The sequence below is a fragment of the Trachypithecus francoisi genome, unplaced genomic scaffold (assembly GCF_009764315.1).
Source record: "Trachypithecus francoisi isolate TF-2019V2 unplaced genomic scaffold, Tfra_2.0 Lachesis_group11, whole genome shotgun sequence".
Lineage (NCBI taxonomy): Eukaryota > Metazoa > Chordata > Mammalia > Primates > Cercopithecidae > Trachypithecus > Trachypithecus francoisi.
In genome coordinates this window covers 14,628,464-14,653,344 of record NW_022681456.1, presented here as the reverse complement: position 1 = coordinate 14,653,344, position 24,881 = coordinate 14,628,464, and the positions used below count along the sequence as shown (strand labels likewise).

At 45.5% G+C, this 24,881-nt stretch overlaps 2 protein-coding genes across 3 annotated transcripts in view; one reads left to right on the top strand and one right to left on the bottom strand.

The window, feature by feature from the left end:
• Window positions 1-12,434, bottom strand: part of TAOK3 (TAO kinase 3) — a 237,520-nt gene extending 225,086 nt beyond the window's left edge. Inside the window, exon 1 of one of the 2 annotated variants that reach the window (XM_033220428.1) lies at window positions 12,175-12,434. The gene's annotated coding sequence lies outside the window, so the exon portion shown is untranslated. The remainder of the gene's footprint in view (window positions 1-12,174) is intronic. The other variant, XM_033220434.1, reaches the window with a different exon arrangement.
• Window positions 12,435-14,826: 2,392 nt separating this feature from the next.
• The window catches only part of SUDS3 (SDS3 homolog, SIN3A corepressor complex component), a 44,233-nt gene continuing 34,178 nt past the window's right edge, over window positions 14,827-24,881 (top strand). The window contains exons 1-3 of the mRNA XM_033220435.1: window positions 14,827-16,368; window positions 19,657-19,726; window positions 24,124-24,179. Of these exons, the coding sequence (XP_033076326.1) occupies window positions 15,981-16,368; window positions 19,657-19,726; window positions 24,124-24,179 (514 nt within the window). The 5' untranslated portion in view covers window positions 14,827-15,980. The remainder of the gene's footprint in view (window positions 16,369-19,656; window positions 19,727-24,123; window positions 24,180-24,881) is intronic.

Genomic DNA, 24,881 nt, shown 5'->3' with positions numbered 1-24,881 from the left:
GCAGAGTTTGCAGATGAATACTATTCTTCCAAACTATCATTCACTTACTTAGTTTTTTTTTTTTTTGTTTTTGAGACGGAGTCTCACTCTGTCACCCAGGCTGGAGTGCAGTGACACAGTCTTGGATTACTGTAACCTCCGCCTCCCGGGTTCAAGCGATTCTCATGCCTCAGCCTCTAAGTAGCTGGGATTACAGGCGTGCACCACCACATCCAGCTAATTTTTGTATTTTTAGTAGAGATGGGGTTTCACCATGTTGGCCAGGCTGGTCTTGAACTCCTGATCTCAAGTGATCTACCTGCCTCAGCCTCCCAAAGTGGTGGGACTACAGGTGTGAGCCACTGCACCTGGCTAGGATTTTATTTCCTTATTATTTTTTTTAATTTCAACTTTTATTTAGATATGGGGGTACATGTACAGGTTTACTACATGGGAATATTGCATGATGCTGAGGTTTGGGGTATGGATCCCATCACCCAGGTAGTGAGCATAGTCATCAAAAGGTAGTTTTTCAAACTATTAATAAATAATAATAATAATAATAATAATAATAAACATGCCGGCGAGGCTTCAGCGAAAAGGGCCTGCTTATGCACTGATGCTGCGAATGTAAATTAGTCCAGCCACTGTGGAAAGCAGTCTGGAGACTTCCTTATTTTTAAAATAATGAAACCTTTTTAGCCAACAAATCGGAGGAACTCTCAAAGCCAAATTTCTCTAGTTTAGTCAGTCAAGAAATATTTATAGTGTAACTGCCAACTGCTAGGCACTGTTCTATGAGTTGGAGATATAGCGATTAATAAAATAAAAATCCTCGCTTTCATACACCCTAAAATTTAGGGGTGTCCCATCTTTTGGCTTCCCTGGGCCACATTGGAAGATGAAGAATTGTCTTGGGCCACACGTAAAATACACCAACACTAACAACAGCTGATGGGCTTAAAAAAAAAAGTCTGTGCATAAATCTCACATAAATCTCATAATGTTTTAAGAAAGTTTACAAATTTGTGTTGTGCCCCATTGAAAGCCATCCTGGGGTGCATGCAGCCTGCGGGCTACGGGTTGGACAAGTTTGCACGTAGGAATACAAGACAAACAAGCAAAATATCTGGCATGTGAGAAGGTGGCAAGTGCTATGGAGAAGGATACGGTAGGAAAGATGGAACAATAAGTTTATTTGTTCATAGTTGCAAATTGCCTAGATCACACAGTAAGAAAAATTGCTTTGGAAGACCAGAGTGCTAAGCCTCCCTCTCCCAGGTTCTACCTCTGACTCAAGTGAACATCTACCTTCTGTTGAAAATGACAGTCTTATTTCAATTGTTGCTAATAGCTAGAGAAAGGAAAACAGGCCAGGTGTGCGGCGGCTCATGCCTGTAATCCCAGCACTTTGGAATGCCAAGGTGGATGGATCACCTGAGGTTAGGAGTTCGAGACCAGCCTGCCCAACATGGCAAAACCCCATCTCTACTAAAAATACAAAACACTAGCTGGGTGTAGTGGCATGTGCCTGTTATCCCAGCTACTTGGGAAGCTGCGGCAGGAGAATTGCTTGAACCCGGGAGGCAGAGGGTGGCAGTGAGCCGAATTGCGCCACTGCACTCCAGCCTGGGTAACAGAGAAAGACTCTGTATCAAATAAATAAAGAAAGAAAGAGACAGGAAAACAAACTTCCAAATACCAATCTGATAAAAATACCACTTAAGGAAATAAAATAACAAATACGAAACACTGAGTCAAAGGCCGCTTTAGAGAATATTATCAATGTTAAAAACAAACATACAAGTTTCCATATGCTTGTTACCAATGGCATCAAATTCACCAACTGTCAGGATCACAAGTGAATTCTTCTCTAGGAATCCACATTATCTCCATTGGCAGCAATAATTATATCTTATAATAGAACACAGAATTGTATGTATAATTATATTTAAATATTATTTTGAACCTAAAGTATTTAAATTTCATACAATTTGACGAGATACTAGTTGCAAGACACTAGGTTAGATGTATAAAACACTGTCCTTTTAAAATTAAGAATATGGACATCTAAGAAGGATCCTATAATTTAGTATTAGAGAGAATATTATATAATAAGCAAAAGTACAAATCAAGTACTTAGGGAATTCAAAGGAGAGTGTAGCAAGGAGGATAAGCAGAGAAGGATTCATGAAAGATGGCATTAGAGGTGGTTCTGGAAAATGAGGAACAGAAGGCATACCAGGCAAAAGAAATGGAACAAAATCCTGAATGGGGCACATCAGTAAGCACTTGGCTAGTAAGACCAGTCTGGTCAAGGCACTGTGTGTGTGTGTGTGTGTGTGTGAGAGAGAGAGAGAGAGAGGGAGAGAGAGAGAGAGAACAGACAAGACAGACAGACAGACAGACAGACAGAAACAGGCTGATAGGAGCCTAAAAACAGGTTTATAGGCTGGGTGCGGTGGCTCATGCCTGTAATCTCAACACTTTGGGAGGCCGAGATGGGCAGATCACCTGAGGTCGGGAGTTTGAGACCAGCCTGACCAATGTGGAGAAATCCTGTCTCTACTAAAAATACAAAATCAGCTGGGTGTGGTGATGCATGCCTGTAATCCCAGTTACTCGGGAGGCTGAGGCAGGAGAATCACTTGAACCCGGGAGGCAGAGGTTGCAGTGAGCCGAGATCGCGCCATTGCACTCCAGCCTGGGCAACAAGAGCAAAATTTCGTCTCAAAAAACAAACAAACAAATCTGTACTGAGTTTGGTAGGTCATGGGGAATTACTAAAGGTTTTGAAAACGTGAGTGTCAAAATCAGAGCCATACTTTAGGGAGAATAGGAGAGTAACAGTGTATTTAGGAAGAATGAAAATGAAAAGGAGACTGGAAAATTGTCACGGCTGTCCTTACCTTGTCGCTGTGACCTTTGGAAGTCATTTATCCTTTCTGAGTTTCAATTTCCTTATGTATGAATCTATTAATTATTCTTTTTGAAAAAAGTCAGGAGCCAGCTATGAGATTCAGCAAATGATTAGATAGTAGGAGTAGAACACACACATACACAATACAAAATTGTTTCAAGTGATTAAAATAATAAAGAGGCCAGGCACAGTGGCTCATGCCTGTAATCCTGGCACTTTGGGAGGCCAAGGCAGGAGGATCGCTTGAGCCCGGGAGTTTGAGACCAGCCTGGCCAACATGGTGAAACTCTCCTACTAAAAATACAAAAATTAGCCGGCGTGGTGGCGGGTGCCTGTAATCGCAGCTACTCCAGAGGCTGAGGCAGGAGAACTGCTTGAACCTGGGAGGCGGATATTACAGTGAGCCAAGATCACACCACTGCACTCCAGCCTGGGTGACAGAGCAAGACTCTATTTCAAAAACACAATGAACAGCTACCATTAAGCACACTTCCTATGTGTCACTGTGCTTGGCACTTTAAAAAAATCACTTCATAATACAAAAAAAAAAAAAAAAACTAGCCGGGCGAGGTGGCGGGCGCCTGTAGTCCCAGCTACTCGGGAGGCTGAGGCAGGAGAATGGCGGGAACCCGGGGGGCGGAGCTTGCAGTGAGCTGAGATCCGCCACAGCACTCCAGTCCGGGCAACAGAGCGAGACTCCGTCTCAAAAAAAAAAAAAAAAAATAATAATAATAAAATTTAAAAAATCACTTCATTTATTCTTTTCACAGATCCCGAGAGGTATGGATTCTTATTTTACAGTTCAGAGAACTGAGAGCTTTAATGAAGACTTAAGTAACTGCCCAGGGTCAGGCAGCAGACATAGTAATGGAGCCAAAATCTTTAGCTGCCCAGATCTTTCCCAGTCTAAGGCCCTCTCTCCTTCCACTGTCTCTTGCTGTTTTTTATGTAGCAGATGAATAATGCTAACATTTATTCTCACATTCCAAAGGAATCATTATCTCTCTCACATTTTATTTTTAGATAGGGTCTTGCTCTATCACCCAGGCTGGAATGCAGTGGGGTGATCATGGCTCATGCAACCTCCATCTCCCAGGTTCAAGTGATCCTCCCACCTCAGCCTCCTGAGGAGCTGGGATTAGAGGCATGCAATGCCATGCCCAGCTAATTTTTGTACTTTTTGTAGAGACGGAGTAGGGGGTGGGAGTTGGGAGAGGATTTCCACTGTGTTGCCCAGGCTGGTCTTGAACTCCTGGGCTCAAGCAATCCTCCCGCATTAGCCTCCCAAAGTGCTGGGATTACAGGTGTGCCCATTGTCTCTTTAATACCTTTTAGATATACGTATTTTAAAAAGCACTCAATGAGGATAAGAAACAAAGTGTGGACATAAATATAACCTACTAGTTTGCTTGATCATTCATTAATTCACGCAATTCCCAGTGACTGAGCATCCTTCATACCCTGTGCTTCGTACTATACTTAGCATGGGGGATGCAAAGATGAATAAAATCCATCTCTGTCCTCACCAGCTAGTAAATGACCTGCAGAAACAGGAAACTGGTATAAAACAACAGAAGAGAATTTTGCCAAGAGACGATGGAGGCATGTTACTATAATTTTAAATCTCAGCTTTAAATCTTGACCTAGGTCATTTAAAAACTGTATGTATATGGTTTTGAAAGTATTTGTGTATTTACACATACACATCCTGAAACTAAAAGCTAATGTTCAGAACAGAATAGAAAATTGGCCATGGGCTGGGCACAGTGGCTCACACCTGTAATCCCAGCACTTTGGAAGGCTGAGGCGGGCGATCACCTGAGGTCAGGAGTTCCAGACCAGCCTAGCCAACATGGCGAAACCCCGTCTCTACTGAAAATACAAAAATTAGCCGGGCGTGGTGGTTGGCGCCTGTAATCCTAGTTACTCTGGAGGCTGAGGCAGGAGAAACGCTTGAACCCACGAGGTGGAAGTTACAGTGAGCCAAGATCGTACCACTGCACTCCCGCCTGGGCAAGAGTGAGACTCGATATCAAAAAATAAATTAAAAAAAAAAAGAGAAAATTGGCCATGAACTATGATTCTGTTTAGTGTGCCTACTACCAAGACTAATTAAGTTATTAGTGTATTTAAGAAAGCATCCTGTCTTGATTAGTGCCATCTATTGTAATGGGTAAATAAAATATATTTGAATTGTCATACATAGCCTTGATTGCCATGGACATAAGCCAATATTAGAAAGTGAAACACATAAAATTAAATATGTACTGCACAGCGTCCCTATTTGACTGGAAATAAAAGGTTCTCTTACTGACACTCAAAAATAGTGGAAGAAAGTAAAATTGATCCGTTCAATGAGTACTTTGATAACTGACTAGAATATTAATATAAAGTATACAATGTGAGGTTGATTTCACCACCCATCATTTCACTGAGGCCAGAGGTGAAGTGAAAGGGCCCAGAACACTAGACTCCAGCATGTAAACTCCTACTGCTAGGAGTTAAAGTCACGTGGACCACACCTCTTTGTTTAATGGTACTAGGTTTTTCCAAGTATAAAATGTTTACTCCAGGCTAGGTAAGGTGGCTCACGCTGGTAGTCCCAGCACTCTGGGAGGCGGAGGTGGGCGGATCACTTGAGGCCAGCAGTTTGAGACCAGCCTGATCAACACGGTGAAACCCCCATCTCTACTAAAATTACCAAAATTATCTGGGTGAGGTGGTGGGTGCCTGTAATCCCAGCTATGAGAGAGGTGGAGGTTGCAGTAAGCCGAGATGGCGCCACTGAACTCGTCTGGGCGCCAGAGTGAGGCTATCTCGAAAACAACAACAAAAAAAATGTTTATTCCAGGCCATCTTCCTTTTTTCACACACTCTAGGGATTAAAAATGTTTATTTGTGAGACAGGCTGACAAATGGTTAGGAGACTACTTTCCGATAACAAATAAAGAAACTGGCCTCTAAGTCATTCTGTTTGCCAGAGAATTAGCCCTTTAACTAGAAAAGTAGAAATAACTTAGGGCCGGGCGCGGTGGCTCAAGCCTGTAATCCCAGCACTTTGGGAGGCCGCGACGGGCGGATCACGAGGTCAGGAGATCGAGACCATCCTGGCTAACACGGTGAAACCCCGTCTCTACTAAAAAAATACAAAAAACTAGCCAGGCGAGGTGGCGGGCGCCTGTAGTCCCAGCTACTCGGGAGGCTGAGGCAGGAGAATGGCGTGAACCCGGGAGGCGGAGCTTGCAGTGAGCTGAGATCCGGCCACTGCACTCCAGCCCGAGCGACAGAGCGAGACTCCGTCTCAAAAAAAAAAAAAAAAAAAAAAAAAAGAAATAACTTAGAAAGATTTTAAATATACTTCAATATCCCTAACAAAGCTCAAGTCAGACAGGAAAAAAAAATATTAAGTTGATTTATAAAGCAGGTAACTTTAACAACATATGTCTGGGACAAAATTGATCAATTAAATTCTATCAGTTATTACACAAATTTGAAATATTTTATTTTCTTTAATTTGGTGCTTGTACATTGGAAATGAGGGAGATCACATTTGGCCCATAAATTCAACATAACTAATGTATAATTAGAGGTGTATAGATAATATCACTTATGTTTCTTTTACTTAGCTGAACCTAAGAAACAGTAAAAAAAATCTTTTAATAGAGCTTACAAATAATAAAGCAACCAATTAAATGGGTGACAAAGCTAAATTGTCACAAATTAAATTCCTATGCTGATATGCAATCTTATAATATCCCACAACTTAAAAGTACAAATTCAAAAACTATCCATTACTGAAAAGTCGTCTTTTTTCGGAGAGTCACAAAATCCTCCTTCCCTCTCTCCCTTCTGTCTTTTTTTTGGGGGGGTGGGGTGGGGGGCGCAGCGAGGGAAGAAATGAAAACTAGGGAAAAAATTATTTTTAAAAAAGAGGCATTTAACTAAGAATCTATTTTTTAAAAAAGTACCAACAGTTTTCATCTATTCCTCTAAGCTACTGATATCAACAAATGTGAATACTGGCAGGCAATGAGAATGTTTATTCAGGTTGGCTTAAACATTACACCAAATTAGATATCAAGGTAGTCTCTAAGATTACAATAGTTTGCCTGTATATGACTCCAGTAGTATAGAAAGTGTAAAATGTGTTATTGTATATACTGGGCAGTATTTGCATCCTGCTAAACAAAGACTGAAAACAGTTTGAGAATTAAAAAGAACTTGCAATGTGTGGTTGCTGTAAGCCTTCATATGGAACTGTAAGGCTCCATCTTAATGTCTCTTATTATTATATTTTGAGACGGAGTCTAGCTGTGTCGCCCAGGCTGGAGTGCGAAGGCGCTATTTCAGCTCACTGCAAGCTCCGCCTTCCGGATTCAAGCGATGCTCCTGCCTTAGTCTCCAGAGTAGCTAGGATTACAGGTGTGCCACCACACCCAGCTAATGTTTGTATGTTTAGTAGAGAAGGGTTTTCACCTTGTTGGTTAGGCTAGTCTCGAATTCCTGACTTCAGGTGATTCATCCGACTTCAGGTGATTCATCCGACTTCAGGTGATACATCCGCCTTGGCCTCCCAAGGTGGTGGGATTACAGGCATAAGCCACCGTGCCTGGCCTATTTTCTATTAAAAAAATAACATGTCTGGGCGCGTTGGCTCGTGCCTGTAATCCCAGCACTTTGGGAAGCCGAGGTGGGTGGATCATTTGAGGTCAGGAGTTCTAGACCAGCCTGGCCAACATGGTGAAAACCCGTCTCTACTAAATATACAAACATTAGCATGGCATGGTGGCGGGCACCTGTAATCCCAGCTACTTGGGAGGCTGAGGCAGGAGAATCGCTTGAATCTGGGAGGCGGAGGTTGCAGTGAGCCGAAATCGTGCCCCTGCACTCCAACCTGAGTGACAGAGCGAGACTCCGTCTCAAAAAATAAATAAATAAATAAATAAGATAAAATAAAATAAAATGAAATAAAAAGAAAATAAAAAGTTTAAATGAACAAAGGGGCTGGGCATAGTGGGCTTATGCCTGTAGTCCCAGCATTTTGGGAGGTGGAGGCGGGTGGATCACTTGAACTCAGGAGTTTGAGACCGTCCTGGGCAATGTTGTGAAACCCCATCTCTACTAAAAATACAAAAAAAAAAAAAAAAAAAAGAAGAAGAAAAAAAAAAGCCAGGCGTGATGGTATTTGCCTGTGGTCCCAGCTACTCAGGAGGCTGAGGCAAGAGGATCGCTTGATCTTGGGAGGCAGAGGCTGCAGTGAGAGGACATCCTGTCACTGCACTCCAACCTGGGTGACAGAGAGCTACACCCCGTCTCAAATAAATTAATAAATAAGCAAGTAGCTCTCGGCCTTAGCGCCATTTTTCTGGAAACCTCTGCGCCATGAGAGCCAAGTGGAGGAAGAAGCGAATGCGCAGGCTGAAGCGCAAAAGAAGAAAGATGAGGCAGAGGTCCAAGTAAACCGCTAGCTTGTTGCATCGTGGAGGCCACAGGAGCAGAAACATGGAATGCCAGGCGCTGGGGATGCTGGTACAAGTTGTGGGACTGCATGCTACTGTCTAGAGCTTGTCTCAGTGGATCTAGAACTTCATCGCCCTCTGATCGCCGATCACCTCTGAGACCCACCTTGCTCATAAACAAAACTGCCCATGTTGGTCCTCTGCCCTGGACTTGTGACATTCTGGACTATTTCTGTGTTTGTGGCTGAGTGTAACAACCCTAAAATAAATCACCTCTTCCGCTCTTTTAGCTGAAGAATTAAAACAAAACAAAACAAAACAAAACAAAAAAAAATAAATAAGCAAGTAAAGGTATAATGATTTCATATATTTATAGCTTCTCGTAGTATAGTTTTAGTTTTTTGAAACAAATGAAAACAATTTTCACAGAATCCCTACTCTCATAACCCCCAGGGAATGTAGTTATTACAGGCCTTTACTATCACTACAACTTCTACTGCAAAGAATCTCTCTTTAACGTCTCTGGATCAATACCATAAAGTCATGTGGTTGAAATGACTGCTTTAGTCATCACTTAGGGGAGTATCAGAGCACCTTCTTTTCTTGCAAGGAAATAAATTTAATGTTTTGTCTTAAGAAACGACCATTTGTACCAGTCAGAAATGAGCTAAGAAATATGGTGACAGCGCATCTGCTCAAATATTTCCATTACTTTGTAGAATTATCGGTGTTAAGATTCTCAATCCTTCCATAGACCATTTCATACATTGTATCCATTGCAAAATGAATATATGCCTGTTCTAAATACCCTTTCGAGTTAACTGACCTTATTTTTACTTGAATTCAACCTAGCATTCTGGAAAAATAAATTTAATGTAAAAAAATTACACTCAATACATCTTAAATATAGTGTCTCATATTTTAAATCTGTATTTGCTGTTGCTGTTCCTCTCATCTGTATAATTTCTGTAACTCAGGAGAGGACTTCTAGTTAGTGGAATTTTCTTTTTTTCTTTTAGAGATGGAATCTTGCTCTGTCGCCAGGCTGAAGTGCAGTGGCGTGATCTTGACTTACTGCAAGCTCTGACTCCTGGGTTCAAGAAATTCCTCTGCCTCAGCCTCCCAAGTAGCTGGGACTACAGGCACACACCACCATGGCCGTCTAATATTTTGTATTTTGGTAGAGATGGGGTTTCACCATGTTGGCCAAGATGGTCTCCATCTCCTTACCTTGTGATCCGCCTGCCTCGGCCTCCCAAAGTGCTGGTATTTGTAATCGCAGGTGTCAGCCACTGTGCCCGGCCATGTTAGTGGAATTTTCATAACCACATCAAGCTCCACAATCTCTGAAGCCATATAAGAATGGCTCTGTATCAGATAATGTCAAATAAAATCCCTAAACACTGCATCTCCTCTACTTATTATCACTCTGATAAAAATAACTTCAGTAATTTTTGTCTTGGATTTACATAGCAGTTATATGTAAGGCATCTACATTATATCTTCAGAAAATAATACAACATTCCTTTATTCCTCTTAGTTGAAACTGCCCATATGGAACATTGGCAAAAGACTTCTAATAAAACATATTCTAAACCTGAAACAAAGGTAATATCTAAATAACTGACATTATATAATAATTATATTCCTCACTATTTTCCTGAAACCATCATTTTTGATGTCCGCATCTATAAAAAAGAACACAGTCCAAGAGAAGAGGTGAGGAGACACAATCTATAAACATTGAAAAGGAGGTTTTAAAAATTCAAATACAAAACTGCTGGTACAACCATAACAAAGCATGTGTATTTGAGTTTGAAAAGTAGGTAGGGCAGTATTAACATATCCTAAGTACTGTGAACCACTAGCCTGATCATTAGTTTAATTTTCACATCCCTCAGAGTAGGAGGCTGTCCCTTACCTCCCACCCCCTATTGCTTTCCACTATTTGTTTCAGCCTTTTAATAGACACACATTTGCCTCCCACCAGGACACACGGTGTCTGGTTTAAATAGGTTTATCTCTCTCCTTAGCTTGTCCTGGAATTACGCCTAAAGCTCAATCCTGGCAGCTTTTAGGATAAGAAATCTAACTGGAAAGAGCTCTTAGTTATGCGACTCCAAAACCTCTTTTGAAAATTTAGTTTGACCTTCCAACTGTCTCCAACAGATCAAAGCTAAACAGTCCGGATTCCAAAACTAGTATAGTCCCTTTAAATCTGCATTGTAAATAAACATTGATACTGATATGCTGCCAAATCTGAAAAAGTTTCTTAGCTCCTTGAGCTAAAATGAAAAACCAGTAGTCCAGGAAAACACAGTGGTCTATCAAAGAAACATTCTCATTCATCTAAAACACGGGTCTCCAAAAGGATCCCTGTCCCTTTCAACTTCTTGCGGTGGGGGAAGTGGGGGAGGTTTGAAGAAGCCCCTTCCAACTTTTCACCTGACCTTTTCATTAAGATCAGGAAGCCCCTCGCTTTCAAGGCGTCCACATCAAACTCTAAGGAACGAATGCGAAGCCAGCGGGCCAGTGAGAAGAGGTAGTAAGGCCGCGCAGGTCTCTTGATCATTCCAAGATCTTCGTCCTGCGGCCAGCCCCACCAGCCCCTCCAGCTCCTCCAGCCCTTGCATTCCACTTCGGAGATGTTTCATTACATAATCCGGCTCCAGAGTCCCCCCGGAGTCCTGGGGGCTCACTCTCCACCCTCAGGGAGGTCGCTGATGCCAGACCCTGGGAGCACCTCCCAGCCCACTGGTCTGCGCTGCCGCCGGCTCCTACTCGCTCGACGCCGCGACCGCGACCCAGGCTCCCCGCCGCGGCCGTTCCTGGGGGGCTCCCGCAACTTAGCGGGCGCGACCCCCCGCCCGCTCCCTCGCTTCTCACGCCGGGCCCCCGCTGTGCTGACTGGGGGCCCGACCCACAGCCCTGGCGCACTGCTCCTCCCTCGGGGTCCGCGCCTGCAACCGACGCTCAAAGCCCCTCTCGGGGTCCCACGCTCGCATGCGCTGTCCCGTGCCCTCTGGGGGTCCCCTCCTCTTACCCCGCCGTCCTGGCCCCTCTCGGGGTCTCCCTCCTCACACCCGCTGTCCCTGCCTCTCTCGGGGTGTCCTGCTCTCAGCTCCGCTGTCCCAGCCCAGCCCCTCTCCGGGACCCCTCCTCTTCTCCCGCTGTCCTGGCCTTTCCTGGGGTCTTCTCAACTCTGTTCTAAGCCCTCTTGGGGGGGGGTCCCCTGTCTTCACATCCCCTGATCGGTCCCCTCTCTTCACTCTGTCCCGGCTTCTCTCTGGGTCCCCTCCCCTCAACTCAGGGTCTCCTCTCCCCGAGTGCTGTCCCAGCCCCTCTCGGGGTCCCCATCTCTCAGACTCTCAGTGCCGGCTCCTCTCGAGGACCCTTCCCCTCTCCGGGCTGTCCCGGACCCTTTCCGGGACCTGGTCCCTCGGGGGACCCCTCCCCTCATTCCCCTATCCTAGTGCCTCCTGAGGCACCCACCCCTCACCCCGCTACCCCAGCCCCTCTCCGGGTCCCCTCCTCTCAAGCGCACTGTCCCGGCCCCTCTTGGGGACCTCTCCCTTCAGACTTTCAGTCTGGGATCCCCTCGGAGTCCTCTCCACTCAAAGCCACTGCCTCGGTACCTCTCGGAGTCCCCTCTCCTCACCCGCAGTCCCGGTCCCTCCCGGGGTCTCCTCTCCACAGTCTGCACTGTCGAGCCCTCTCCCGGAACTCCTCTCACTCGGGTCCCCCGCGCCCTCACTCCGCCTAGGGTTCCGCCGCTTCGGCTCCCACTGTCACCGTCCGGCGCCCCGGTGCTCTCACCTCAGACCTGCTGTCACCACCCCCGGGCCCGGCGCCGCCGCCGCCGCCGCTTCCTCTCCCACACTTGTTCCTGAGTCGCTCTCCTGTGGCTTGTTCCCCGGCGGATCCTTGGGTCCGGTCGCTGAGTGCCGGATCAGGCTGTGCAGAGCCTCTGCTCGCGAGCTCCGCGTTGCGCCCCACTCTACACGCAGGACCCCGCCGCCCGGCGCCACACGGACCCTCCCGCGGCCGCCGCTGCTGCTGTCCGAGGTGCGGCTCCTGCCAGGGGTGGCCAATCGCACCCGACTGCGCCGAGCACGCCCCGCCCCACCGACTCAGTGCGCCCGCCCCCTGCCCCCGGACCACGCCCCCAGCTCAGCTCCAATAGGCAATCTACTGACCTTCCCTGATCGCGGGGCACAGGGCCGGGGCCGTATATAGGTATTTGATTGATAGAGCCTGGGAAGCCGAGCGGTCGATGGAGCCCAAAGATTGGCGGAGTTTTCGGTGGGCGGGCCAGGGCAGGGCGGGGTCTCCTCAGACGCGGAAGACTTTGCAACTTTAGTAACCCACGGGCCCGCCTGGGGTGGCCTGGGGTGCGGTCAGTCTTGTGTGTGCTGCTCTCGGGTCAAAGTTCATGGCGCTTCTCCCCACGCCTTTACTTTTCTTGGGAGATTCCCAGGGACCACCATGTTAAAGCCTTTGGGGAGGACCCCAGTCACTCGCTAAACCTTGCACAGCTTTCTTAGTAATTCTGCCATGAACTAATATAGCATTTATTTGCCCAGGATTTGTAAAAATTTCCTGGATTTAAACCATTTCTTTTTAAAATCTCTTGCAAGGGAGTTGCTTCTCCTTGCATTGAGTTCAGCAGCCGTCAGTTTGGTACCGTTGGGGGAAAAAAAATCTCTACACAGTACTTGGTGCATACTTTGCCCAACTAAGCGTTCAATGCAGGGCACATTTTGGTGGGTGCAAGAACAAAGCTTTAGAAATTTTCAGTTTGTAGGTTTTTATGACAGTAGGAAGACTAGTAGGAACCCTATCATTAGCTTACAAGGTTTCAGCAAACCTATTCAGTATAACCTTTTTCCAGGGCCACAGGTTTTAATGATTTTATGTGAACGAGTGGCCAAAGGATAACGAGCTTTGACCCAAGTGTAATATGTGATAATCAGAGACTCCTCTTGATCCACGCTAAAGGATAGTGCCTGCCAGGGGTGAAAGTGCATCATGCTACTAAGACCCATTTGTGTTATTTTTGTGAAACTGGATATGCTGATCAACACCGGAAACAGAAAACTGCTTTCCTTACTCTTAACACCATAAGTAAGTTTATGGACTTTAGAATTTAGCATTTTATGAAGAAATTGTTTCGTTTCAGGAACACATTTTGATCCTCAGTTTTGTCAGATGTATACAGGGCCTTAGTTCTCAGAGAACCCTCGATTGTTAACTTTTTAACTCCAGCTGACAAAATGTGTTTGTGTTCTAAACAGTATACATGTTTCTTCTAGTGTTGAACGATCATACTCCATCACCTGAGGTCAAGAGTTCCAGACCAGCCTGGCCAACATGGTGAAATCCCGTCTCTACTAAAATTACAAAAATTAGCGGGGCGTGGTGGCGCACGCCTGTAATCCCAGCTACTCAAAAGGCTGAGGCAGAAGAATCACTTGAACCCAGGAGGCGGAGGTTGCAGTGAGTCGAGATGACGCCACTTCACTCCAGCCAGGGCGAAACAGCAAAACTCCGTTTCAAAAAAAAAAGAAAAAAAAAAAAAATCACACCCCATTCCAATTGTGATGTCCCCTTTTAAAGTTTCAGTTTGGGTGTTAGGGTAGGCAGAGAAGGCCTGGAAGCAAAGAAGTTGTGGAAATGGGGCTGGCAGCGCTTCATTTCAAGTCAAGTTGAGTTGCTGAGCGGTGTGGCTGAGTACCATTTTGAGAAGGCATACAGAAAAAAGATTTCAAGGTGGTAAAACTTGGTTTTGAGGGAACTTGATTTTTACAGGAGATTAGCGACTGTCCTAAATCATATTAAATAAATCTAAAGGTTGGGTAAGACTAAAGCCACACGATAATTTTTTTGAGTAGGTCCACCTTCACTTAAGAGCATTTTTTAGTTCTGCAGCTGGCAATCTGGGTAGAAAAAATGGGCTAAGTTTTCATCACCCAAGTGCTCAGTTGTGTCTGTTCATTACATATAAAAAAGAAATGCATGACCATTTACAGATGCTGTTTGCAGTCAAGAAGATAGCAGTAAAACATAAGCATGATAAAAATCTCAGCATCATGAAAGGAAACCATTTAGCAACGAAATAAACTTAAAAATTCATTGTATCAATGAACTCTTGATTTCTAAAATCTTTGCTTTTTCTGCACTATGATTATTGCTACTGATAGGAACGCAAGTTACTCAATATAGTTGATTGCAAATAATTTAGATGTGCTCCAACAGCACAAAGAAAGAAAATGACTTCATCTTTTGGACAAGAGACAGTTCTGAAATCCTAGTTTAAATATAGATGGCAGACCTACAGTGAGATCTGAGAATGATTCTTATTTAGAAGGCGCTTCAGAAGATCTCGGAACTCCTGGAAAGACATCTTAGCATTCCATTCTGGAAATTCTTTAGTTTTGTTGGGACAAAAAATCCCTTACAAATAGAGCCAAGATTTTAATTAAAGCAAGGTAGTAAATAAATGTCAAAATAAATGGGATGGGAATAATGTTTAATTTTTAGAAGAGTCCATGGGGGCCAATTCAGAGATAAATTTGATCACAAAGGTCTGAGAATGGGAATATTCGGTTCCACCCTGGTTTTCACATCTGTGTTCATTTTCACTACTGGTTGCGTTTCCTACGGAGACTCGGGTGGAACATAAAAGTGGGGCTACTTTGGACAAACCATTAAAAACCTTATCCTTTTTTCTCGCTACACACCAGACCACACTGCTCTTAGCTAAAGGGACACCTTAAATCTATTCGTTGAGCAAAACTTGTAACACCGTGTCCCTCTTCTACTCAGAGGGAATCGCACAAATTAATTCTTGCAGATACTCAGCTCTCCTGTTTTTTAAGCTTCCATGTAGGTCTTGCTTAGCCAAATAACTTCTGGTAGGCAAATTCTCCCCTTCTTCAGCTGAGAGCTCAGAGCAAGCTGTTGGATTAGGCAAAAGCACCTTTGAAAAAATTAATATTCAAGGCAGCTGTACCGCAGAGGGCCTGGGTCTCCGAGTCTAAAAAATCAGACTGGACGTTGCTATTTTTTTTTAGGCAAACGATAGCTCGTTTCTCGTTTGTAAAACCGGGGGGACCATCTTATCGAATAAACCTTACACAAATAGAAAGGATTCCTAAGGGCTGGGAAAATACTGTTTTGCTGTCCTCAGGATGGAATATCAGCATCCTTGTCTTTTAGCTCTTAATAAAGCTCTAAGTAGTCACAGGAGGAGCCAGGCTGCATGATCACGCACACTCTGGATGTCTAGGTTTTCCGACCTAACAAGGGGGCAGTTCGCGTGGTTCCCCTGCTTAGATTAGAGACCACCTCCACCTGCCAAGGGCCCTTCAAACCCTCCGCCCCTAGGTCGCTAACGATCCCCGCTTTAGTTCTAGCTCCAGGCGCCGCCTGGTGGCTGTTTCCGGAAGTCGCCTGGGAGCCTCGGGGCCCTGACGGCTGCTGGGCCTGCCCGTAGATTTGCCTGACTCTAGAGAACCTGGCTCCGCCCCTCCCCCACTATACTTTAAGGATTTTAAGACGGCGATGAAAGGGCTGAGGTTGTGGCGACGGGGGCGTCCAGCGGCATCTCCACTCCCCCAAGGATGGCGGAGTCAGGCCGTCGTCGGGCAGCTCTCGACCCGGAAGTCGCTTGCGGCGCGAGGCCCCGGTTGCCGAGCGCGGGCGCGGGGGGCGGAGCTCGGCGGAGACCGGGAAGGGGTCGCCGCGGCTGTCGCGGCTCCCGCTCCTCGAGTTGGGGGCTCACTCGGACGCTGCTAGGCAGACGGCGAGTACCGAGGGCGGGTGGCCGCGGTGTCCCTGGGCCACGCTCAGCTGCGGTCAGAGGCGACATGAGTGCCGCGGGGCTGCTGGCCCCGGCCCCGGCCCAGGCTGGAGCGCCGCCGGCCCCCGAGTACTACCCCGAGGAGGACGAAGAGCTGGAGAGCGCCGAGGACGACGAGCGCAGCTGTCGGGGCCGCGAGTCGGACGAAGGTGAGTCCTGCAGCTATCCTGGCCGCCGGGAGCGGAGGTGGGACCGCTGGGGGAGGGGGTGGGGCTGCTTGGGAGAGGGGCGGGGCGGCCTCTGGGGCCTGGGGCTGCGTGGAGGGGCCGCCGGGAGTTGCCGGACTCGGGGAAGTTACTCCCATCCGCTCTGGAGTAGCGGGGAAGCCCTGGGTGCGTTACACTCGACTGTGATGGGGAGAGGGGACTTAGACGTTGTCACGCTGGGGGTCCCTTTAAGACCCCGTCCTCCCTCCCAGCCGTCTCTGATTGAACCTCACATCTTCACTAGTAGGAATGAGAAACTCATTTACTGAATGCACCGAGTGTAGTTCCCCCCTTTTTTGTGTCTGAGAGCATCAGAGTCCAAAGTTGCCCCTCCTCACCCCCGAAATGCATGTCAGCTATGTTTTAGGTAGGACAACTCAGGTTGGTTAAAGGAAAGGGACCTAGAACCAGCCAGATACAGGTTTAAATTTGGCTCTGTCACTTAGCTTTGTAAACTAAAGTTTCCAGCCTCGATTTACCCTGCTGTAATGGAGCTGTTTAATTCCCACACCTGACCTAGAAAGCACTTCCTAGGGTCGGTATAGGGATTAAATGACATGCGCATAAAGTACTTGGCCTGGTACAGTAAATACTCAGTAAATGTTCTCCCCACCCGCCCCCTCCCGGAAACAGGTAAGGGAGGGATTTGCTTAATGGTCCCCAGGTGTTGTGTTTTCAGTTCCATGCTCTACACTGTCATCACAGCGTCTCAGAGCCTTGCTTTTCAAACTGAGCTTTATAATTTGAGGACGCTATTTTGGAGGGATGGAGGAGGAGGAGGGTCATGAAATATGAAAGATCAAGGGAGAAGAAAGAGGAGATAAAGAGAGATCTATATGTGAGTGGACTATTCTGGGACAAAATCGGGCCGTGGAGCAAAAGCTAGACCAGCTGTTTGGAATGGTGCATACGTTTTATTCATCTGAATTTCCCGAGTGCCAAGTAATGTGGCTGACCATGACAGGAACTCAGGGAAGGCCTCTTAACTGAAGGAGGGGAGAAGGGTTTGTGGGGAATTGGATCTGCAACAGCCTTACAAAAGACAGCTGCATATGCATGACACAGAAAGTTGAAGGACTGCCTTCGGTTTAACTCCATCCGAAGACGCGGCTTAACTAGAGATTTTGAATGTGAAGCACTTGCGCTGCATCTCATCCTCACGAGGGGGCGCGGTGGAGCCAAAATTGAGGGTTTTTTTTTCCTTCCAGTATAGGGGCTGTTAAAAATTTGTAGACACCCCAGCCATTAGCTTGTTCTAAGAACAATGTTTAAGATGTTTTGAAACAATTTTCATTTGAGCATCTGGCCTCCTCCTTGTTCCCTTTAGTTATAACTTGGAAAATACTTGTGTCAGATTCCCTTTTTTATTGTATACAGTTGGTGCTCCATGTCTGTGGATTCTGCATCTGTGAATTCAACTAAGCGCAGCTCAAAAATATTCCGGAAAAAATTGGATCTGTACTGAACATGTGCAGACTTTCTTTGTTATTCCTAAACAGTGTAGTGTACAACTACTTACGTAGTGTTTACATTTTATTGGATATTGTAAGTAACCTTTCTTTTTTTTTTTTTTTTTTTTGAGGTGGAGTCTCACTCTATCACCCAGGCTGGTGTGCAGTGTCGAAATCTCAGTTCACTGCAACCTCCATCTCCGGGGTTCAAGCAATTCTCCTGCCTCAGCCTCTGGAGTCGTTGGGATTACAGGCACCTGCCACCATGCCTGGCTAATTTTTGTGGTTTTATTTGTTGTTTGTTTTGTTCATTTTTTTTTTTTTTTGAGATGGAGTTTCGCTCTTGTTGCCCAGGGTGGAGTGCAATGGCATGATCTCAGCTCAAACCATTCTCCTGCCTCAGCCTCTCAAGTAGCTGGGAGTAGCTGGGATTACAGGCATGTGTCACCACCCCCAGCTAATTTTGTATTTTCAGTAGAGAGAGGATTTCTCCATGTTGGTCAGGCTGGTCTCAAACTCCCGACCTCAGGTGAGCCACCTGCTTTGGCCTCCCAAAGTGCTGGGATTACAGGCGTGAGCCAATGCACCCGGCCTTAACTTTTGTGTTTTTAGTAGAGATGGGGTTTCTCCGCATTGGCCAGGATGGTCTGGAACTCCTGGCCTCAGGTGATTTGCCCACTTTGGCCTTCCAAAGTGCGGGGATTACAGGCATGAGCCGCCATGCCTGGCCTGGATATTTTAAGTAATCTAGAGATGATTTAAAGTGTACTGTTGTCTGGGCATGGTGGCTCATGCCTGTAATCCCAGCACTTTGGGAGGCCGAGGCAGGCGGTTCAGTTGAGGCCAGGAGTTCAAGACCAGCCTGGCCAACATGGTGAAACTCCGTCTCTACTAAAAATACAAAAATTAGCTGGGCATGGTGGTGCACCCCTGTAATCCCAGCTATTTGGGAAGCTGAGGCAGGAGAATCGTTTGAACCCAGAAGGTGGAGGTTTCAGTGAGCCAAGATCGTGCCACTGTACTCCAGCCTGGGTGACAGAATGAGACTGTGTCTCATAAAAAAAAAGTATACTGGAAGATGTGCGTAGGTTGTATGCAAATACTGTGTGCCATTTTGTCAAAGACTTGAGCAACTGAGGATTTTGGTATCCAAGGGAGTTGCAGGAACCGTTCCCCCACGGATACTGAGGGACAGTCATGTATCCTGATGTAAAATGTGTGAAAGGTTCCAACTGGGTATGTATCAAAAGAGAATGTACATACTAGTTTTTTTCTGGAGCAGTGAGTAAGGCTTGACTGCTTGCAGTATCCACTCTTACGCCCGCATCTCCTTTCTTGAATTGCCAGCATTGTTGTTTCTGCAGAAGTGGCAGCCTTCACCATAACTGCCTGTGTCTGAGACACCCTCTTCTGTGGCTGCATTTCAGGTAAAGGCAAGCTTTTTGCATACATCTGACTGTAAGTTGGAAATGGCCTTTTCTTTTCTGAAGTACAGCTATCCCTCAATATCCATGGGGGACTGGTTCCGGGACTTCATGGATATCATAACCTCAGGATACTCAAATTCTTTGCATTGGCCTTCCATGTCCACAGGTTTCACGTTTGCAGATAGGGATGGCCTGCTAACTGTATGTAGTGTTTTTCATGGATGACTTTGTGCCAGCCTGCATTGAATAGAAATTGATTTTATGGGAGTTTATTGAGTGCCTACCCTGTGTCAGGTGACGCCAGCTCTGTGAATTATGATTTTAACTAGCCCCTCTTTCCTAACTTTGTTCAGACACTGAGGATGCTAGTGAAACTGACCTGGCAAAGCATGATGAAGAAGACTATGTAGAAATGAAGGAACAGTGAGTATGATTTGCCTGTGTCTTTACTGGAACATAGAATTGACAACAAAATCTTTTTATAGGTTGAGCATCCCAAATCTGAAATCTCAAATGCTCCCAAAACTAAAACTTCCTGAGTGCCAGCATGATGCTCAAAGGAAATGCTCATTGCACTATTTCAGATTTCCGAGTTTTGGATTTGGGATGCTCAACTGGTAAGTATATTGCAAATAATCTAAAATTTGAAAAAATCCAAAACACTTCTGATCCCAGAGCATTTCAGATAAGGGATACTTAATCTGTAGTGACCTTGTGTATATGATTTTGACCATAGCGCTTCCAAAGACCATGTATATTTGCAATTTCTCCACTTTAAATTAATTACATTTAATCAGTCTTCGCATTATAAGACTCTGTTGAGTACTCCCTAGAAAGAATCTTGAGGGCAGTGGACACAGGGGAGGGAATGAGGCTGTACAGCAGGAAAGGACCTTTTACCACTTACTGCTTTTTTTCTTGAGACAGAGCCTCGCTCTGTCACCCATACTGGAGTGCAGTGGCAGGATCTCGGCTCACTGCAACCTCCGCCTCCCAGGCTCAAATGATTCTCCCGCTTCAGCCTCCCGAGTAGCTGGGACTCCAGGCGCATGCTACCACGCCCAGCTAAGTTTTGTATTTTTAGTAGAGACGGGGTTTCACCACGTTGGCCAGGCTGGTCTCGCACTCCTGAGCTCGTGATCTGCCCACCTCGGCCTTCCAAAGTGCTGGGATTACGGGCGTGAGCCACTGCGCCCGGCCTTGGTTTTTCTTTTGTAATGGGCGCACTGGTGCACAGAGAAGATAATTGGTGTCTGGAAGCAGCTGGCTTCTCAGATGAGTGTGAACTCACTGCACTAACATGCTAGACAAGGCGCTGGAGGCCTGGAGAGCTCAGAGAAGCCCCAGTTGAAAAGCAGGGCTGCTGACTCTCATTTATTTATTTATTTGTATTTATTGATTTAATTTTTTTTTGAGACAGAGTCTCAGTCGCCCAGGCTGGAGTGCAGTGGCGCAAACTCGGCTCACTGCAACCTCCGCCTCCCAGGTTCAAGTGATTCTCCTGCCTCAGCCTCCCAAGTAGCTGGGATTACAGGCATGTACCACCATGCCTGGCTAATTTTTGTTTGTATTTATTTATTTTTTGTGGAGACGGAGTCTTGCTCTGTTGCCCAGGCTGGAGTGCAGTGGCGTGATCTTGGCTCACTGCAACCTCTGCCTCCTGGGCTCAAGCAGTTCTCCTGCCCCGGCCTCCTGAGTAGCCAGGACTATAGGCACGTGCCACCATGCCCGGCTAATAATTTTCATATTTTTAATAGAGACGGGGTTTCTCCATGTTGACCAGGCTGGTGTCAAAGCTCTTGCCCTCAGGTAATCCACCTGCTTTGGTCTCCCAAAGTGCTGGGATTACAGGCGTGAACCACCCTGCCTGGCCACCTGCTGACTCTCAGGCCAGTGCTCTGTCCGTGTTTGCACATGCTCTCATCCAAGACTTCTCATTGTCTTCAGACAGAGCCACAGCTGAACAGATTCCAGAGAAACAAAAAACTCACTCACTTTTAACGTACACCCAGATAGAAAACAGTATAAAGTATATTTAATGTGTGTTTGTTGAATGTGTCAGATTTTTAAAGTTCTTTACCTTTTAACAAGATGATCCACATTCCTTTCACTTTAGGTCCTTTTTGCAAATGTTTTGTGGCCATCCTCTGGATTCTCTCATTGTTTTTGTGCTTTAAAATTCAAAGGGGTAATTCAGCTAGGTCTAACCAGTGCTGAATAAAGACGGATTACTTTTTTTTTTTTTTTTTTTTTTGAAGCAGAGTCTCACTCTGTCACCCAGGCTGGAGTGCAATGGCACAATCTCGGCTCAGTGCAACTTCCACTTCCTGAGTTCAAGTAATTGTCGTGGCTAAGCCTCCTGAGTAGCTGGGACTACAGGCATGTGCCACCACGGCTGGCTGATTTTTTTTTTTTTTTTTGTATTTTTAGTAGAGACGGGGTTTCACCATGTTGGCCAGGCTGGTCTTGAACTCCTGACCTCAGGTGATCTGCCTGCCTCAGCCTCCCGTCCTGTTGAGATTACAGGTCTGAGCCATCGTGCTGGGCCACTTGTTTTTTTGAGACAGGATCTTGCTTTGTTGCCTGGGCTGGAGTGCAGTGGCATGGTAGCAGCTCACTGCAGTCTCAACCTCCGAGGCTCAATCCATTGATCCTCCCACCTCAGCCTTCCAAATAGCTGGGACAACAGGCACGTGCCACCATGCCCAGCTGATTTTTAGAATTTTTAGTAGAAATAAGATCTCACTATGTTGCTCAGACTGGTCTCGAATGCCTGAGCTCAAGCATTTCTCCTGTTTCGGCCTCCTGGAGTGCTAGGATTACAAGAATGAGCCAACGTGCCCAGCCTTTTTTTTCCTTTCTTTTTTAAGAGACGGGGTCTTGCTCTATTGCCCAGGCTGGAGTGCAATGGCACAGTCATGGCTCAATGCAGCCTCAGACTTCTGAGCTCAAGTGATCCTCCTGCCTCAGCCTTCCAAGTAGCTAGGACTACAGGCACATGTCACCATGCCTGGCTGATGTTTTAATTTTTTGTAGAGATGCGGTCTTGTGATGTTGCCCGGGCTGGTTTCAAACTCCTGGCCTCAAGTGATCCTCCTACCTTGGCCTAAGAAGGATTACTTTAATAATTCATTTGATCCTTCTCACAGTTTCATTTCTGAAGCTGTGCTTGCTTTTTATTCTCTTCAAGCAAAAAGTTTGGTTTACCTTGACCATTTGAGAGGTATTTTTACATACCTGTTCTTTTCCTCATGCACGATCTCCATGAATGTGAATTTTTTACTGTTGTTGCTTACTTCTTCAATCTGTCAGTATTGACAGACTCAGAATTCAAAGGTATTGACTGGCGCTCTCAAAGTGGAAAATAGCTTGGGTTTCTGAATACTTGTACATGGTTTACTCATTTGTTCCCTCTCCTGTACTTGATAGGTTTCAGCATTTTGAGATGATCTTTTGATTGTGCCCCTTAGTGTTTTTTTTGTTTTTTTGTTTTTTTTGAGATGGGGTCTTGCTCTGTCGCCCAGGCTGGAGTGCAGTGGCATGATCTCAGCTCAGTGCAACCTCCACCTCCTGGGTTCAAGCTATTCTTCTGCCTCAGCCTCCCGAGTAGCTGGGATTACAGGCACCCACCACCATGTCTGGCTAATTTTTTTTTTTTTTGTAGAGACAGGGTTTCACCATGATGGTCAGGTTGGTCGCGAACTCCTGACCTCAAGTGATCCACCCACCTTGGCCTCCTAAAGTGCTGGGATTACAGGTGTGAGCCACCTCGCCTGGCCTCTCTTAGTATTTGATGATATAGAAAATAATTTCGGTTAAAATGGAATGCCTTGTGTAATTCAAGGTGAACATCGAAAGTACGTCAGAATTTGCCCTAAAAGAGTCAGACATGTGTGAGTCTCAAATTCTGCCTACTCTCCTCCCCTTACAGAGGGTTGGTTGTATTTGCAGCCCTTATTTGAGCACTAAAAAGGTTATCACGCCCATGTGCTCACTTCAGCAGCACATATACCAAAAGGTTATTGTGCTTGTTATATGTTGGACAGTGTTCTTTCAGATCACAAATCTTGTTTATCACTGTTAAATTGGGGGTGTTTTTCAGGTAGAAGCAAAAATATTTGCTGAAATGTGATTGATATGTGGAACCCACCTTCAGGCCGACTTGCTGAAGTTATGACTGCCTATAATCCATTAGATGTGAGAGGAAAAAACTAACATACCAAATGCTTTTGCTTTGTGTGTGCTGTGTGTTCCCATCCAGCTGGGGCTGCAAGTAAATGCTGCCTTTTAACTTTTCTTTCTGAATTACTATTATTTCTCTGATCCTAAAAGACCAGTGCTTGAAAAAATGACGTGAAGGTTTATTAACTTAGTTCTTACACTGCTAAGCCTGTCTACGTAGAAAACATGCTGAAGGCATAATGTTACTCCCTTGTAACTTACAATTTAATTGTAGAGTCGACGTAAGAGTTGTGTTTCATGCCATTTCTACATTGTGTGTGTTCTTGCCTGTTTATCATTGTCACTTATTTATTAAAATCTGCTATCGTTGCAAGTTTTAGACGAGTTCTCTAAAGGTGGGATAACATGGGAGAATCTACAAAATTAGAATAAGATTGAGGAACGCCGGGTTCTTGTTCCTTTCTGATCCCTGTGGCTGCTGATGCATTTTAAGCCAGCAAGCAGACTTTACTTTCCTGTCTTCCTTAAAGGGACATTAATGACCTTCCCATAACAGCCCAGCTAATTTCTGTGAGTAGGTTATTTTGGAATTGAGTATTGAATGTTTTTATCTGTTAGTGTGACTTTTTTTTTAATAGGATGTATCAGGACAAACTGGCTTCTCTCAAGAGGCAGTTGCAACAACTACAAGAAGGTTGGTATGTGATTGAAACCTGCATTTCTAAATATGCTTCTTAATATTACAAACCCGTGTAATCTGTGTATTTCACTTATCTGTGGGAGCTATTTAAAACGTGGTCTGGCTGATCTTAGCTATCCAGTACATTTTGCTATCAGTAAAGTGGTGATTTTCAAACTCCTGGATTTTGAAAAATTTATTTCCAGTATGTGTGAGATTCTTTCTTCATATGAAATTCACTTGGAACTTTCAGTGGAACACGAATTGAACGCCACTGTGCCTAAAGCTAGATATTTTTAGGAGAGACATTGTTATCAAAGAATAAAGTTCTACTGTTTTTTCTAAACCAAATGTTTATGACCGGTGCATTATTCACACTGTATTTTCTCGTTTTTGCTTGTTAAATTAAAAATATATTGTATTTTGTCAAATGCCGCTGGCTGCTAAAGGCAGTGCAATGTCAGAGTTACAGGTGCAGGCTCTGGAGTTTTGTGAGGGGTTGGAATCCCAGTTTCCCTGCTTCTAGTAATGTGACCTTGGGCACACCAGTTTCTCTTGTTTAATCTGTTTTCTGATCTGGAAAATGAAGAAAGTGAGAGTAGATGTGATTATGCACAAGGAGCATCTAGCATAGCAGTGTGCACACTGAGAGGTCCTGGGGACAGTTAGCTGTGGCAGTGAGCTCTTCGGTTTCATATCGTGGAGTCCCCTTGTCAG